This window comes from Sinocyclocheilus anshuiensis, unplaced genomic scaffold (genome assembly GCF_001515605.1).
Source record: "Sinocyclocheilus anshuiensis isolate Anshui unplaced genomic scaffold, SAMN03320099.WGS_v1.1 scaffold728, whole genome shotgun sequence".
NCBI classification, from domain to species: Eukaryota; Metazoa; Chordata; class Actinopteri; order Cypriniformes; family Cyprinidae; genus Sinocyclocheilus; species Sinocyclocheilus anshuiensis.
In genome coordinates this window covers 707,759-724,888 of record NW_015555767.1, presented here as the reverse complement: position 1 = coordinate 724,888, position 17,130 = coordinate 707,759, and the positions used below count along the sequence as shown (strand labels likewise).

The following is a 17,130-nucleotide window of genomic DNA, read 5'->3' as shown; positions in this document are numbered from 1 at the left end:
ATGCAGATTAATTTTCACAGCCTTCTTTGATCATATTTACCAAGGGTGCCGATATTTTTGGCCATGACTGTATATATGTATGTGTGATGTGTAGGTGCTGGACGGCAGTGATAGTCAGTACTCAGGGATGCAGATCGGCACACTGCAGGATGAGGAAGAGGAGGGCGCAGCTCCACCGCCTGATAAACCTCTAGAGCCTTTCTCTCAGTCAGCACTGGGTACATACTCATTTAGTACACTTTCTCAGCAATACACCCTGTTCTAATGGTCTAACTTGGGTGTGAAGTGCTCATGTTTATTAGTCATCCTTTTAGCTCACAGTTCTGTTTTCTCTCGTTGTCAGCTTTAAGTAAGCCGCATCTTCTGGAGGGAAAAGGTCACAACAGGCAATCATCTGATAGCAGTGTGGATCGATTCATACCAAAGGAAGAGGTTCTGGAACCCGCAGAACTCGACAACAAGGTGAACACACACACATAGGGCCCTATTTTAACGATCTAAGCGCATGGTCTAAAGCGAATTAAACCGAATCCACTTTTGCTAGTTTAAGGACGGGAAAAATGGTCTGCGTGCCCGGCGCATGGTCTAAAAGGGTTGCCCCTATTCTCTTAATAAGTAATTGGTGTGTTTTGGGCATAACGTGTCATAAACCAATCAGAGTCTCATCTCCCATTCCCTTTAAAAGCCAGTTGCGCTCACGCCATGGCGGATTCGCTATTTACATGGCGGAAAAACTGAACGCTTCTCTAGTGAGGAAACGGATCTGCTCGTGCGCGTAATTCTGATACATGCAAAGACTATCCATTATGACATGTAGGCATATTTATATTTATGTACAGAATAATAATCTTTTACATTTTAATCCTTTTAACATTTTTAAAAATGTTTGTGTGCTGCTGCGCATCCCTGTGTGTGTAATAAGCAAAGTGTACGCGCGTTGTGCACCCGCCTAGGCGCATATTACTAATGCGCTCTTTAAATAATGAAGAAAAAAACTATTGCGCCAGACTTTAGACCAGGTTTTTGTTGGTCAATGGCGCAGTCTATTTCAGTTGCCTCAAAATAGCAACGCGCCAGCAATGCGCCTGAACACACCTCGTTTTCAGACCAGCACGCCCATGAGCGCACAAATGAGTGCAAATGCATTTGCTATTTAAACAACGTGGCGCAGGACGTGAAAATTACAATTGCGTCGGGCTGAAACTAGCAAAAAACACTTGCGTCGCACCTGGCGCCACATTGCACCGGGTGTATGATAGGGCCCATAGTCTGTGTAGTCCAAATGAATAATGTTGTGCATCTCAAGTTCTCTCAGATTCATTACAGAGATCTAGTAGTTAAACTGCACAATCTGTGAATATTTTGTACGTGTTCTGTGTGTTTTAGCCATCTAGGATTAAAGGAGATATTGGTCACTATACTGACCCAAAGGAAGAGCCTCTGGTGCACTGTGTCCGGCTGTTGGCTGCCTCCTTCCTGTTCACCGGCCAAAGAAATGGTGAGAAAAAAGACATTAACTCTCATGTGTTGCTTGACTCTGTATTGTCTCAATAAGCATACAAGTGCTTTTGGGTGTTGGTATTTGCTACTTGAACATTAAAGTGTCTTTCTTCATAAAATAATATGTGTGTGTGTGTGTTGTAGGTCTGGTTCCTGATAATGAGGTCCGTGTGAGCGTTAAGGCATTAGCCATTAGCTGTGTGGGGGCAGCAGCAACTCTTCTACCCGAAGCCTTCTTCAACAAACTCTACTTGCAGCCACTTGAAGGACAAGAACCAGATGGTGAGAAAAACACTGACCCCTATCCAAGGATTCTGTTCATTCATGGGTCAATTGAATCACTCGCTCTTGCTTGTTTTGTTTAGTTTGAGTGTTTTTTTTTTGTTTGTTTGTTTTTTTTTACATTTGTTATAACATTTTTTTGTTTATAAATTGTATTTTTGTTTTGATGTCTTTTGTTTTGTCTTTAAATTAGTTTTTATTTAGTTTCTGTTTTCTGTTTAGTTTTTTTTGTACATATGTGTCCCATTTTTTGGTAGGGAAGAGTCGAGGACGCAGAGCTCAACAGGCTTTATCATAATTCAAAAATAAAACAAAAATAAACAAAAACTACCCTGTAGGGTAAAATACTTAGCCATTGCAAAATAAGACAGGATGCGGCAGGGCAGGACACACTGGGAACCAACAGCACCACAGGAACATTTGATGACTGTCTGGCACAGAACAGAGAGCATAGGGAGAATAAATAGGGAAAGAAATAAGGAGAGTTTCAGAGGAGAGCAGGTGAGGCAAATGAACCATAAAATATATGTAATCACACAAAACATGACACCATGAGAACACATGGCCTATGAGAACCTTCATGAACCTTGTGCTCACAGAAAACAAGATAGCACGGAAACACACAGCCAGTGGAATGTCACGCAAGCTGTGTGCTATATTAAACACACCTTCCCAGTCAAAACATAATCCACTTGCTCGACAAAAACACACAAGACAAGAGCATACAGTGAGGGAATGACCACTCCAGACATCCACTCACAACAAAAGGCTAAATTTTGAGCATGACTGTCCAGACCCCAAAACTGAATTGATACCAAACTAGATTACTGAAACTGTTTGTGTGAACAGAGCAACAGTACATCAGTGATATACTGCAGTACATTGAACATGGGGATCCTCAGATCAGAGGAGCCACAGCCATCCTGTGTGGGGCTTTAATCCAAGCCATCCAGCTCAATACACGCTACAACACGGAGACATGGCTGTCCCAGATCCACTCCATCACAGGTGAGAACTACTGCTACAGCTTGATCAAATGAATCACACACTCTAAGGCTTGTTTTCACATTCTCTGTCTTTCTGTTTTCTCAGGAAACTCTATGACACTCGAAAACTTTGTGCCTCTGCTGCAGCGAAGTCTGAAAGATGAATCTTCAGTCACATGTAAAATGGCCTGTGCTGCTATTAGGGTGAGAATATATATATATACTGTACATAGATGCTCCTCGGATCATTTTACACATGTAAAATGTCGTAAAATGTCGACTTGGGGGAAGTCGTGGCCTAATGGTTAGAGAGTCGGACTCGTAAACCAAAGGTTGCGAGTTCGAGTCTCGGGTCCGGCAGGAATTGTAGGTGGGGGGAGTGAATGTTACGCTCTCTTCCACCTTCAATACCACGACTGAGGTGCCCTTGAGCAAGGCACCGAAGCCCCAACTGCTCCCCGGGCGCCGCAGCATAAATGGCTGCCCACTGCTCCGGGTGTGTGTTCACTGCTGTGTGTGTGTGCACTTAGGATGGGTTAAACGCAGAGCACTAATTCCTAGTATGGGTAACCGTACTTGGCCACATGTCACTTCACTTTTAAAGAGTGCTGTTTGTAATCTGTCTGTTAGGTTTAGAAGATTATAAAAATATTGTGTTTTTACACAACTACAGCACTGTATCATGGCGTTGTGCAGTGGCAGTCTAAGTGAACTTGGCCTGCAGCTGCTCATTGATCTGCTGACCCTGAAGGACTGCTCCTATTGGCTGGTTCGCACTGAGCTTTTGGAGACGCTTGCTGAGATTGATTTCCGGTAAGTGGACTCAAACTAGGGCTGCACGATATATCGTTTCAGAATCGATATCGCGATGTGCGCATCCGCGATAGTCACATCGCAGGATGTGCGATGTTTAGTATACTGATCGTTATATTTATACTGATTGTTTTCTTTGCTCACACACAGACACGGTGTCTACACCGGACGCGACAGCTGTACAGAGATACCCATTTTAAATGCATTTAGTAGCAGAGCTACTGCCCGCGATTTTCAGTGCTGGAAATCTGTTTATCCTTTGTTGAAACTTCCGCGTTGTCGCGGAGAGTGCAGGTCACGGTTGCTTAGCAACGGCAGACGCCACGAAAGCATAAGCTCCCAAGCGTTTTTAGGCGCGACATGTGAACGGCCCCAAAGTCTGTCTACACTGGACGCGACAAAGCGACCGTTGCATCATCATTTGAACTTTGTGTCAGTACGTCATAAAGAGAACGAGGCATCAGTTTACTGTCGAGGATTTGTCGTGTCGTGCCGCTCCACACCCAGTGTAGACAGTCACACAGTATCACTGATTATAATGGATTCTATTGTATTTTGTCGCGCCGCTCGCGTCCAGTGTAGAAGCGGTGAGAGCCACGCAGATGCACGTGGACACTGAATTCTGTTCACTTCTGCATCTATTTGTGCCTGACATACTGTGTTCTGCAAGTATCCTTGTAAACGCAGTTGCTTATGGTAAACAATTAAGAAAGAAAATGGATGTGTAACGTTAACAGTATATTGGTTCACAGCAGTTTAATGTTCCTATTGCTTTCTCTGTCATGAACGTTAATCAAACAACAAAACACAAAGAAAAATCACTTTTGTAGCTTTAACACAGATTTGTTATATTTAATTTATAGTGAAATCTATGCAATGTTATTTTACATTTGATTATTCAATTTCTGTACTGTTAGACTTACCTGAAATATATAAAGCACTGCTTATTTCATTTGTATCTTTGTTCTGTTATTTATCTATGCTTGCAGTTTGTTTTATTTCTTATGCTGATTTACTCGCCTACAAAATCACCCCATCATTGATTGTTTTTTTCCAAATATAGAGCTATTGAAGCCATCTGATTTTTTTTTCCATATCGCAATATATATCGCAGAAAAAAAAACATCGCAATGTGAGTTTTTTCCAATATCGTGCAGCCCTAACTCAAACTTTACTTGTATTTTAATATCATAAAGCACATTTTGATACAATAATTTAAAAGGCACATATATTCATACATATATTCATATGTAACTGCTGAACTTTGTGGAAAGAATCAAACATCTAATTAAAGTCACCTACTGTTTCTGTGTTTGGCAGGTTAGTAAGTTTCTTGGAGAGAAAAACTGAGAAGTTGCACAAAGGAGAGCATCACTATACCGGGGTAAGTCATCTCTCTTTCTCTCTTTACTCCGTTTAAGATGAAGGATTCATTTGTTGTATTAATCTAGTATTAAATAATGATTAAAAGAATAATAAAAAATAATTCTGTCATCATTTATTCTCCTTTCTGTTGTTCTCATATGACTTTCTTTCATGAAAGGATACATTTTTGAAGAATATACTGGTCATTATTTTATGTCTTAAAAGTCAAAAGCATCTTACACACTTTACCTAAAAAAAATTAAATAAAAATCATGTAAATTTAAAAATTAAATTAGCCATTTTATATACACTTCCGGGATATATTAAATAATAATGTTTTATCCATGTTATATAACATAGCTATAATATATTTTACACAAATATATTTGTAGAATACAATTAATATTTTATAATTAATATTTAAATTTTATTAAAATTGTTTCAGTTGTTGAGGCTCCAGGACAGGGTTCTAAATGATGTTGTGCTTTATCTACTGAGCGATGAGGACCCGCGTGTGAGACATGTGGCAGCAAACACCATCAGCAGGTATTCAGACATTTCATCTCTGACTGATCATCTCCCGACTGCACATCACAGATCTCACACTCTGAGTTTGCTCAATCTTTCTCTACTCAGGTTGGTGCCCAGGTTGTTCTTTGACTGTGACCAGGCTCAGACAGACCCGGTTGTGGCAATAGCTCGAGATCAGAGCAGTGTGTACCTGCAGCTGCTCATGCACGAGACCCAGCCTCCATCACAGTTCACTGTCAGCACTATTACACGGTACACTACTGCTCTTCTTTTTTTGCATGACATGTTTAAATGGCTGCTTTCATTTGTATTTATTTATTTATTCAGCAAGGGCACATCAATTGATGTAAAAGTAAATATAATGTTACAAAATTTTCTATTTCAAATAAATGCTGAACGTTCTATTCATCAAGAATCCTGAAAAAAAAAAAACATGTATCTCTGTTTCCACAAAAATATGAAGCAGAACATCTGTTATCAACGTTGATAATAATAAGAAATGTTTCTTGAGAAGCAAATCAGCATATTAGAATGATTTCTGAAGGATCATGTGATGCTGAAGACTGGAGTAATGATGCTGAAAATTCAGCCTTGCCATCATAGGAATAAATTACATGTTAAAATACTGTATATTATAATACAAAACAGTTGTTTTAAATTGTAACAGTATTTTGCAATATTACTGTTTTTACACATTTCCCCCCCCCACAAAATTACTGTATTTTTGCTCAAATAAATGCAGCCTTGGTGAGCATAATAGACTTATTTCAAAAACAACTATGGACTTACTGACCCCAGAGGTTTGAATGGTTGTGTATTTGGCTTTAATCTAATTTCTAATGTGATCACTGCAGAACATACCGTGGCTACAATCTGGGTCAGAGCGCACCGGATGTTACAGTGGAGAACAACCTATCTCGGGTCATCGCTGCCATCTCCCACGCCCTCACCTCTTCCACTTCCAGAGCCACCACCGTGAGTCCCTTAAAATATTGCATATAGTGGACTGTTTCCAAATTGCAAGATTAAAAAAAAAAAAATCATAATTGTGGGCTAGTGTGTGGTTAGACATAGTTCTGGTTGGTGGTACAAAAATAAGAAACAGCTGCTGTAATTATGATGAGTGGTCTTATTTGGACTCAAGATCTAATCTCTATACTTTAATGTCATCGCTCTAGTTTGGCTGTTGTGAGGCTCTGTGCCTTTTGTCCAGCACCTTCCCAGTGTGCACTTGGAGCACAGGCTGGCATTGTGGCTTTGTGTGCTCTTCTGTCTTTCATCTCAACCGCTCCAGCCAGTACCGCAGCCGAGGACGTTCCTTTAGGTACACACTCATAATCTAAATTCACACTCGGAATCTGAACCTTACAGCAGTAAAGTCTTCCATTAGAACCAAGATTAAAACCTGCTTATAGTAGATTTGATGTCTTGATCATATTGTTAGTGTAAAAGGATATAAAAAGCCAGTCTCCATTGCCAATGTAAGTGCATTTTTTTTATCTTGTCTGTTTTCACTCTTATACTTTCAGTAGTATAAATGTTTTTGTTCTTCTGCAGTCTTTCTCAGCCTGGTGGTAGTGAGGACATGCGCCGGTCTCTGACGGTCGGTGTGGCCAGTATGGTTTTGTCTCTCATCTCCTCTGCCTGGTTCCCTCTTGATCTGTCTGCCCATCAGGCTGCTCTGTTACTGGCTGGAAACCTTCTCGCAGGTACAAACTCATTTAGATTAGAGTAGCCACAGTTTTTTTTAGAAGAGTGTAATTTTTTTAATGAAATGTATTAACACAATCGCCCATAAAGTAGTAACAATAAAATTCTTTGTTAAATTTAAAGGGGATCTTAGGTTATTTAGATCTAATTTACCCTTCCTCAGCCCCACTTGTCTGTTGGGGGTCTTTTTTTGACCCAGAACATATAGCTAATTTCCCTGGAGTAGTAACTACAGAAGTATGCATATATGATTTTAGGTTGTTTAGATCTTATTTAGGTCTTATTTACGTGTAAGTTTCTCAATTGCACCATCATTTGTATAAGCAAACGTTTGGAACTTCACTACAGTAAAAATCTACACTTCTATAAGTGTAGATAAAAATCTTTTGCACTTTGGATGTTCTATAGTCTCGGTCCTTTATTTCTATGTGTGTTTGTTCAGCGTTGTAGATTTTATTATTGGTTGATATTTTGATTTTATTCAATACATAAATTCTCTGCATTATAATCTTTCCCATTCATTTCCTGTGGTCGGGTCAGTTTTGACCGCCAAAGTGTCCACTCACTGAATTAAGTTATTTGTTTTGTTTGTTCAGATTGCATATCTCAAAAAAGTCACCAAATTTTGAACCACTCAGATTAAGGAAACCTAATTTTTATTAAATAAACACTAATGAAACCTGTCAAAAATGGCCAAACAGCCTGAGGAGTGTTAAGTGTGATTTTATTCTGTTCATCCAAGGCTAATGAAAGTCTCATCTCTGGAGCTATTTACATTTTTGTGTTTTTTTTACTTCGTTTTAGGCCCGTTTGTATTTAAAATGTTGTTTTCTACCTGTTTTTGTAGCTGTTGCACCAAAGTGCATGAAGAGCCCGTGGGCAGGTGAGGAAGAGTCTAACCCCGCCCCCTCAAAGGTAGAGGAGGCGTGGTCTGCTCTTAACGACCGCTCTCTGGTTGTTATGGTGGAGCAGCTGTTCTCACACCTGCTGAAGATCCTTAACATCTGTGCCCATGTGCTGGATGACATACCCCCAGGCCCTGCGGTCAAGGTAAAGGAATTCAATAGATCCTGATTACAATAATATTTTAAGTGTACAACACATCAGTAATATTTAATATTTACAAACGGTATTAAAAGCTTAATTATTTCTGTTAATCTTTCCTTCCAGGCTACTTTACCCTCATTGGGCAACACTCCATCTCTCAGTCCAATCAGACGGAAGGGTAAAGAGAAGGAGATGACGGAGCCGAGCACCACCCCCATGAGCCCAAAGAAAGGAGGAGAAGCCAACACAGGTACTGTCACACCTACAGTGCCACATGTAGACCATACATAAGAATAATTCTACTGAGTATGCAAAAGAAAATAGGTCTCATGGTGCTATTCGTTATTTATTAATTGAATATTTACAGGTATCTTGCACTGTTTTTCCATACAGGCAGATCGGCGGACAGCACAGCGACACCAGCAGTTAACAAATCCACCACTCTGGGCAGCTTTTATCACCTCCATCCTTATCTGAAGCTTTATGATGCACTGAGAGCTACACATGCTAACTACAAAGTCACATTAGACCTTCACAACACTAATGAGAAGTTTGGGAGTTTCCTGAGGTCGGCGCTTGATGTCCTTTCACAGCTGCTTGAGATGGCCACCCTGCATGATATTGGCAAAGTATGACGTCAAAGCCTAATTCCATTTTGTCAGTGAATAAATGATGTCTGAGCAAAATTAATGTCAAGAACAAACTTTAACCGTTTTTAATCTATCTAGTGTGTCGAAGAGATCCTGGGTTACCTCAAGTCCTGTTTTTCACGGGAACCCACTATGGCCACTGTGTGTGTTCAGCAGGTTAGACATGCGTAACTCTTTTGTTTTAATCCGTGGCATTACAAAGTCATGGGCTTCACCATGTGCTCTGTGCTTACAGCTGTTGAAGGCGTTGTTTGGGACCAATCTTGCATCTCAGTATGAGGGGGCTTCATCTCACCCATGTCGGTCCCAGGGCAAGGCCCTCCGGCTCGGCTCGACCAGTGTCAGACCCGGCCTCTACCATTACTGTTTCATGGCCCCATACACTCACTTTACTCAGGCCCTCGCAGATGCCAGCCTCAGAAACATGGTGCAAGCTGAACAAGAACAGGACACCTCTGGGTGAGAGAGAGTGTGCTTGTGTATAACATTTCCTCATAGAGACAAATCTATAAATAGAAAATTAAGAGGCCCATTATGACTAAACATGTAATTTCTGTGATCCCATAGGTGGTTTGATGTCATGCAAAAAGTCTCCAATCAACTGAGGTCAAGTATCACCAATGTTACTCGCCACCGAGGAGACAAGGTAAGTTGCCCCATAATTCGTTACTATAATTATAAAATAACAAAATATACAGAAATGTTAAAGATGTTGAGTGACATTGGAAGTGAAAACAGTGGGGATACCTGTGACACAAATCATTATATCAAATAAAAAATATTTATAAATATTTCTTATTTATTAATAAATAATAAAATATTGTGGTAGAAGAGGAATATATGGAAATATATGGAAAAATTTATATATTTTGGGAAACATTTTTTTTTTGTAATTTTTGTTTAGTTATTTGATGGGTCTGTTTTATTGTATTTATGTTATTACGTGGTATTGTTATTTGCTGCTCTTATTTATATCATAATTTTGACAATGTTTTGTTTATGTGTATACTATCATGAGGTGAATGTACCAACTGGAACAGTAAAATATATTTCAGATCAGTATTTTTTGTTTTATGTGCTTTTGTCATTTTTGTTTGGTTTTTTATATTTATGTTTAGCTTTAATTTTTTTAACTTTTAGTTTGAATAATTTTAGTACTTCATCTTAAACTTGTTTCAGTTAGTTGCCAATGCATAGTTTCAATTTTTTTTGTAGTTTTTCATTTAATTTTTGTTTAATTTAATTTCATTTTATTTTAATGGGCAAAATGATTTTTAATAATTTTACTTTTAGTTTGATTAAACAATAACAATACTAATGTCTTGATCACTCACTACATTTCAAGTGTCTAATAGTAGACTACTTGTGTGTGTTTCAGAATGCCATTCATAATCACATCCGTTTGTTTGAGCCGCTGGTGATTAAGGCTCTGAAGCAGTACACCACCAGCACCTCAGTGGCCCTACAAAGACAGGTGCTGGACCTACTCACCCAACTTGTGCAGCTCCGGGTCAACTACTGTTTGCTTGATTCAGACCAGGTAAGTCGTTTAGAGCTGTGGATTAAACTCCTACTGAGTCAACATGCTAATGTCCATTTTACTCCACTAATTGAGAATCAAAAGAAATCTTATTTTATTTCTACATTAGACTTACATAGTGCTAATATTTTACTATCCTGTGTTTGTTTCAGGTATTCATTGGTTTCGTGCTGAAGCAGTTTGAGTATATTGAAGTGGGGCAGTTTAGGTAAGACCGTCTGACATAGTCACCATAACATACACTACCAATCAAAAGTTTGGGGTCATGTTCTTCACAGTTGTGCGTATTAATATTTTTGTAGAAACTGTGATACATTTAAAAAAAAAAGTTTCTTTGACGAATAGCAACTTAAAAGAACATTTATTAGAAATAGAATTTTTTGGTAACATTATTTTTTTGTAACTTTTAAGTTGTTGCATTCTTGCTGAATAACACTATTAGTTTATTATTATTATTATTTTTTTTAAATCTTACTGATCCCAAACTTTCCAATGACAGAGTACACTTAAATGCACAGATTTGCTATTGTCATTAGTTTGCACTAAAGTGATTTATTTTTCCTATGTAGGCACTCTGAAGAGATTGTGCCCAACATTTTCTTTTTCCTGGTTCTTCTGTCCTATGAGCGCTACCACTCCAAACAGATCATCAGCATCCCAAAGATCATACAGCTGTGTGACGGCATTATGGCCAGCGACAGGAAGGCAGTAACACACGGTGTGTAGAATCACAATACGAATATATATTCACATCCTTGAGGAGAATATGTAATGACTGTTTACCAAATCACATTTTAAAATTAAAAAAAAGAAAATAAATATTTGCATATCGGCTGTAAAATTTCACATAATATGACATCTAGTTTAAACATTAATCTAATCATTTGAAAAAGTTAGACTGTTGATTCTTATGCTTCTCTTTATTTCCCAGCAATCCCTGCACTGCAGCCTATAGTACACGACCTCTTTGTGCTGCGGGGCTCCAATAAAGCAGATGCAGGGAAGGAACTGGACACTCAAAAGGAGGTGGTGGTGTCTATGCTGCTACGCCTCATACAACACCATCAGGTAACACTTTGTTCTGGTGTGTGTGTGTTGCATTCATGGATTTACATGTAAATTAATGAATGCTTCTGTGTGTAGGTGCTGGAGATGTTTATTCTAGTCCTACAGCAGTGCCATAAAGAGAATGAAGATAAGTGGAAGAGGCTTTCACGACAGATTGCTGACATCATCCTTCCAATGATCGGCAAACAGCAAGTGCGGTTCTGTCTAATCTACCTCCTGTCCTGATATAATCGTGTTTTCAAGAGTTTCATCTCAAATTCAGAATAAAATCTAATGAACAGTTGTTTTTTTAAAAATGTGTACTTTACAGATTTGCTTTTGTTTGCTTGACAGATGCACCTGGACTCCCATGAGGCTTTGGGTGTGTTAAACACACTGTTCGAGACAGTGGCTCCCTCCTCTCTGCGGCCTGTGGACATGCTACTGAAGAGCATGTTCATCACACCTTCTACACTAGTGAGAACCTTCAATCACACATCACTTAGATTACTTTCCTCATGCAGTATATATTATTATCAGGCGAATTTGTGGACAAAATGGTTCATTATCTATGTCAGTAGTGTAACAATACACACTATATGGACAGTGTAGAGCATTTGTGAGATAAGGCACTTATGTTGAATAAGAAGGCCTGGCTCACAATCTCCATTCCAGTTCATCCCAAAGGTGCTCAGTGGGGTTGAGGTCAGGGCTCTGTGTGGGCTAGTCAAGTTCTTCCACACCAAACTCATCCAACCATGTCTTTATGGACTTTGCTTTGTGCACTGAGGCACGGTCGTGCTGGAATAGAAAAGGGCCTTCCCCAAACTGTTCCCACAAATTTGGAAGCATAGTATTGTCCAAAATGTCTTGGTATGCTGAAACATTATGACTGGCCTTCACTGGAATGATTGGCCACCATGGAAGCAAGTGGCGTTTTCAGGCAACTCCTGAAAAACAGCTCCATACCATTATCCCTCCTCTACCAAACTTTACAATTGGCACAGTGCAGTCAGGCAGGTAATGTTCTCCTGGTATCTGCCAAACTCAGACTCGCCTATGAGACTATTCTTCACTCCACAGAACATGTTTCCACTGCTCCATAGTCCAGTGGCGGCGTGCTTTACACCAGTCAATCTGACGCTTGGTATTGTGCTAGGTGATCTGAGGCTTGCATGCAGCTGCTTAGCCATAAAAACCAGTTCATGAAGCAGTTTTTGTGCTGATATTAATGTCAGTAACAGTTTGGTTCTCTTTAGCTATGGAATCAGCAGAGTGTTGATGATTTTATGCACCATGCTCCTCAGCACTCAGTGACTTTACATGATCTTCCACTTTGTGGCTGATTTGCTGCTGTTCCTAAACACTTTCCAATAATATCACTCACAGCTGAATAGCAGAGATGAAATTTCACAGACTGACTTGTAGCAAAGGTGGCATCATATCACAGTACCACGCTTAAATTGACTGAGCTCTTTAGAACAACCCATTTTTTCACAAATGTTTGTAAATGCAGACTGCATGGTTAGGTGCTTGATTTTATTTAACTGTGGCAATGGGTCTGACTGAAACACCTGAATTCAGCAATTAAGAGGTGTGTCTCAATGCTTTTGTCCATATAGTGTATGAAGCATAGCTCAGACAGAAGTCACTTTTAGCAGCTTTCTGTTGGTACATGTGGTGAATTTGAGTGACCAACTACGTAGGGAAATCTTTTGCCTTCACACAAAATTCCCTATCACATGGATTCCTATTGAAATGACTGTTTTTTTACCCACCGAAAAATTAGCTTGACAGTATTGCCAATGCACCTTAATCCTGTTAAGTGGCTCATTGTTTGCCTGTTCTCTTCTGTAGGCATCAGTGGGTACGGTTCAGTTGTGGGTGTCTGGGATTCTCGCCGTCCTGCGCGTCCTCATCTCACAGTCCACAGAGGACATCATTCTGTCTCGTATTCAGGAGCTTTCTTTGTCGCCATACCTCCTTTCCTGTCCCACCATCCGTCGATTGTGTGACGATGACCCCTCCCCTCCTGAAGCCCCGCCCACCACCATGGAAGACGCCAATGGAGAGCCGCAGCGCGTCCCTCCTGAGGAAACGTTTGCTAGGTAATTGCTGGTCACTGGAAATAAAGTCAGTCAGTGTGGAAAAATGCTAAAATAAAATATATTGAGTAATAATAATAACCTTGATAATTATATTTGTTGTTGTTGTACAGTCATACTGAATGGGGAAAAACAGGTTTTCCTCCTTTTTTTGTATTATTAGTTGAATGCTTCTGCGAAAATGTTCCATTGTTCTATGTTCTAAATGTTCATAGCAACAAGGCAAACAATAATAATAATTATTTAATTAATACAATTATTAATCTCTTTTTGTTTGTTAGGTTCTTATTGCAGTTAGTGGGGGTGTTGCTGGATGATATCGCCACTAAACAGGTGAAAGTTGATATGAGTGAACAACAGCACACGTTCTACTGTCAGCAACTGGGCACACTGCTCATGTGTTTGATCCACATCTTCAAATCAGGTAGGCAGAATCTTGTGTCTTAACTCATATAGTCACATGTCACGGTGTAAGAACCAAACACCGGCCCTTTACCAGCTCAGCAGATTTCTCAGTAAGTTCCCATTTGCCATCAACTTTCCAGGAATGTTCCGGCGGATCACGGCAGCGGGCAGCAGGCTGTTGAAGGCAGAGGAAGAGGAAGGGGGTAATTTTTATGCTTTGGAGGGTTTGAACAGCCTGGTGCTCCAGCTCATCACTACACACCCATCTCTGGTCCTGCTCTGGTGTCAGGTCCTTCTCATCATCAACTACACCAACTACACCTGGTGGTCAGAGGTGCATCAGACACCCAGGTCAGACTACATGCTAGCAGCCTAATGAGAAAGGCTGTTTAAAATGAAGCCTCATCCAACTGTTACAACCAGGCTAAGCAAAATTCTTGATAATTTTAGGAATAAATTGCTCTTTGTAAGGGCAAAAACAAATTGGCCTTCCACGTGTTGTGAGTCATTACAGTTATATGTTGGTAAAGTGAAGCTTGAAATTGCTCTTTGTAAGAGTCTATGGTAGATCTGTTGTTGTTTATACAAATATGTAACTTTGCCTTTAAGCAACTTGTTTTCCCTTTATAATTTCATCAGGAGGCACAGTCTGTCCAGCACTAAGCTGCTGAGTCCGCACTCATCTGGAGAGGAGGAGAGACCCGAGGGGAAGTTGGCTATGTGTAACAGAGAGATCGTCCGACGAGGAGCACTTATCCTCTTCTGTGACTATGTGGTGAGATTTCATAAGCAATGTGTGCCTTTTTTTGTTAAAGCAGTGTCTGAGCATGGGTTTTATTTTACCTATCTTAACTTCCATATCACTTAAGATTTTTTTTTTAAAGAAATTTTACTTGAAAATTCTGTCATCATTTACTCACCCTCAAATTGTCCCAAACCTGTGAGTTCCTTTCTTCTGCTGAACACAAAAGAAGATATTTTAAAGAATGTGGGTGAACAAACAGTTGCTGGTCCCTATTGACTTCTGTAGTATAAAAAAAACAAAAACAAATGGAAAGTCAATAGGGACCAGAAACTGTTTGGTTACCCACATTCTTCAAAATATCTTCTTTTGTGTTCAGCAGAAGAAATAAATTCTTACAGGTTTGGAACAGCTTGAGGGTGAGTAAATGATGAGAGAACTTCCATTTTTGGAAAAATGCAGGCCATTATATATGCAAAATCATCTGTTACTGATAATTAAAAAAAAAATCGCCTAAAATCAGTTATTAACTGGTATGGTACCATTATATAAAACATCTCTGTTTGCCAAGCTTACAATTCAGTATTGTATTTCATATGAAATATTTTATACATAGCACTTTACAAAAAATAAAAAGGTCATCTTTGTTTTTTCTCCTCCTGTCTCAGTGTCAAAACCTGCATGACTCTGAGCATCTGACGTGGCTGACAGTGAATCATGTGAGTGATCTGATCAGTCTTTCCCATGAGCCTCCAGTGCAGGATCTCATCAGTGCTGTGCACCGAAATTCGGCAGCCAGCGGACTCTTCATACAGGCTATACAATCACGCTGCGACAACCTTTCTACTGTATGTATATGCACATGCACAGCATCTTCTTTTAGTTCGTGCTTTGCTTATCTTTTCAGTCACTTTATGTTTTAAATGTGTAAATCTCCAGCCGGTAATGCTGAAGAAGACCCTGCAGTGTCTGGAGGGCATTCATCTAAGTCAGTCTGGGGCTCTGCTAATGCTATACGTGGACAAGCTACTCAACACGCCGTTCCGTGTGCTGGCTCGCATGGTGGACACACTCGCCTGCAGACGTGTGGAGATGCTGCTTGCCGAGACCTTGCAGGTAAAACACGGCCACACACACAGTAACAACTCACTACCAGCTTATTTTACTGTCTGTGCCATTTGTTGTAATAAATGGTAATTAAATAAAACTAAAATAATTGCAAATAAATCACAGAATTGAAATACTATGACAAAAAATGCAGTTAAAAATAAACAATTTAATGCAGCTCCCTGTGAAACTTCTACTACTGTCATAGATTGTGAGGATGGATGACTGATCAGGTGAGGTCAGGTGAGGAGGAGAACCAATCGCAGCCTCCAGCAAATTATCTCAAGGAACCGCCCATCTGAAACACAAACATACACATAAACAGAGAGAACACAAGAGGGCAGAATGGAAACAACGAACAAAGGACTTAGGCTCATAACAACAGTCTATAACAAGCAATTCTGTAATATGGCAACTAAAGTCATTTGACTCCTAAATGATTCTTTTAGAAGCCAGTGGCTTCCCAGTCATTTTTAGTTATAATCAAGATCTATTCTTGTGTCTCACTTTAAGTCAGATACCACAAATCAGCTTTTCTTATTGTCAAAGACGATATTTGAAGCTCCCCCAAGAAATTCCTGCCAATTCTGCTGTAATGACAATACTGCTCATTTTCAATTTTTTTTATTATACAGAAACAAGGAGAGGCACTTTAAATTAGTTGAATTAAATATTTAAATATTTATATAAATATTATACATTACAATAAATATTTTGGATTAATTGTAGAGGTTTGATAGAAGTGGCTGGAAGACCTGCCAAGAGAGCATTGCAATAGTCCAGCCTGGATAGAACAAGAGCTTGAACAAGGAGTTGTGTTGCATGTTCTGGGAATAAAGCAAATCTGCAGGACCGGGCAGTTTTAGCAATGTGGTCTGAGAAATTCAGCTTATCATCAATCACAACTCCCAAGGTTTCTAGCTGTTTTTGTAGGAGTTATGGTTGATGAGCCTAACTGGATATAAATATTATACATTACAATAATAAAACCTCATTAATTAAATAAAATAATTATAACTAATTAAAATAAATTTAAAATATCTAATTAAATAACTGAATGTTTTTCAATTATTTATTTTTATTACAAAGGAATTTACATCACTTCTTGTAATTTGTGATTACAGTATTTTTAAATGTTTTTTTTTACTCACAAATGACCATTTCTACCCGATAAAATATTTTAGAGATTGACATGATTAGATAAAATAATATATAATATAAATAATAAATAAATATATATAATAAAATCATTGTAAAAATGTCCATGACTAAGATTTAAAATTTGTCATTTACATTTAGT

At 39.1% G+C, this 17,130-nt stretch overlaps 1 protein-coding gene across 2 annotated transcripts in view; it reads left to right on the top strand.

Annotated features, from left to right (window-relative positions):
- Nucleotides 1-17,130, top strand: part of LOC107674220 (huntingtin-like) — a 49,382-nt gene that overhangs the window by 13,060 nt on the left and 19,192 nt on the right. For both annotated transcript variants that reach the window (XM_016468134.1, XM_016468133.1), the window contains exons 13-43: nucleotides 95-218; nucleotides 344-462; nucleotides 1,387-1,498; nucleotides 1,645-1,782; nucleotides 2,632-2,790; nucleotides 2,875-2,972; nucleotides 3,442-3,581; nucleotides 4,902-4,965; nucleotides 5,392-5,492; nucleotides 5,583-5,729; nucleotides 6,332-6,452; nucleotides 6,656-6,801; nucleotides 7,035-7,186; nucleotides 8,035-8,237; nucleotides 8,358-8,484; nucleotides 8,628-8,863; nucleotides 8,963-9,040; nucleotides 9,120-9,343; nucleotides 9,452-9,530; nucleotides 10,263-10,424; nucleotides 10,577-10,632; nucleotides 10,994-11,142; nucleotides 11,356-11,492; nucleotides 11,568-11,684; nucleotides 11,826-11,948; nucleotides 13,329-13,579; nucleotides 13,858-14,000; nucleotides 14,122-14,332; nucleotides 14,621-14,756; nucleotides 15,392-15,571; nucleotides 15,663-15,839. In XM_016468134.1, the coding sequence (XP_016323620.1) occupies nucleotides 95-218; nucleotides 344-462; nucleotides 1,387-1,498; nucleotides 1,645-1,782; nucleotides 2,632-2,790; nucleotides 2,875-2,972; nucleotides 3,442-3,581; nucleotides 4,902-4,965; nucleotides 5,392-5,492; nucleotides 5,583-5,729; nucleotides 6,332-6,452; nucleotides 6,656-6,801; nucleotides 7,035-7,186; nucleotides 8,035-8,237; nucleotides 8,358-8,484; nucleotides 8,628-8,863; nucleotides 8,963-9,040; nucleotides 9,120-9,343; nucleotides 9,452-9,530; nucleotides 10,263-10,424; nucleotides 10,577-10,632; nucleotides 10,994-11,142; nucleotides 11,356-11,492; nucleotides 11,568-11,684; nucleotides 11,826-11,948; nucleotides 13,329-13,579; nucleotides 13,858-14,000; nucleotides 14,122-14,332; nucleotides 14,621-14,756; nucleotides 15,392-15,571; nucleotides 15,663-15,839 (4,410 nt within the window). The remainder of the gene's footprint in view (nucleotides 1-94; nucleotides 219-343; nucleotides 463-1,386; nucleotides 1,499-1,644; nucleotides 1,783-2,631; nucleotides 2,791-2,874; nucleotides 2,973-3,441; nucleotides 3,582-4,901; nucleotides 4,966-5,391; nucleotides 5,493-5,582; nucleotides 5,730-6,331; nucleotides 6,453-6,655; nucleotides 6,802-7,034; nucleotides 7,187-8,034; nucleotides 8,238-8,357; nucleotides 8,485-8,627; nucleotides 8,864-8,962; nucleotides 9,041-9,119; nucleotides 9,344-9,451; nucleotides 9,531-10,262; nucleotides 10,425-10,576; nucleotides 10,633-10,993; nucleotides 11,143-11,355; nucleotides 11,493-11,567; nucleotides 11,685-11,825; nucleotides 11,949-13,328; nucleotides 13,580-13,857; nucleotides 14,001-14,121; nucleotides 14,333-14,620; nucleotides 14,757-15,391; nucleotides 15,572-15,662; nucleotides 15,840-17,130) is intronic.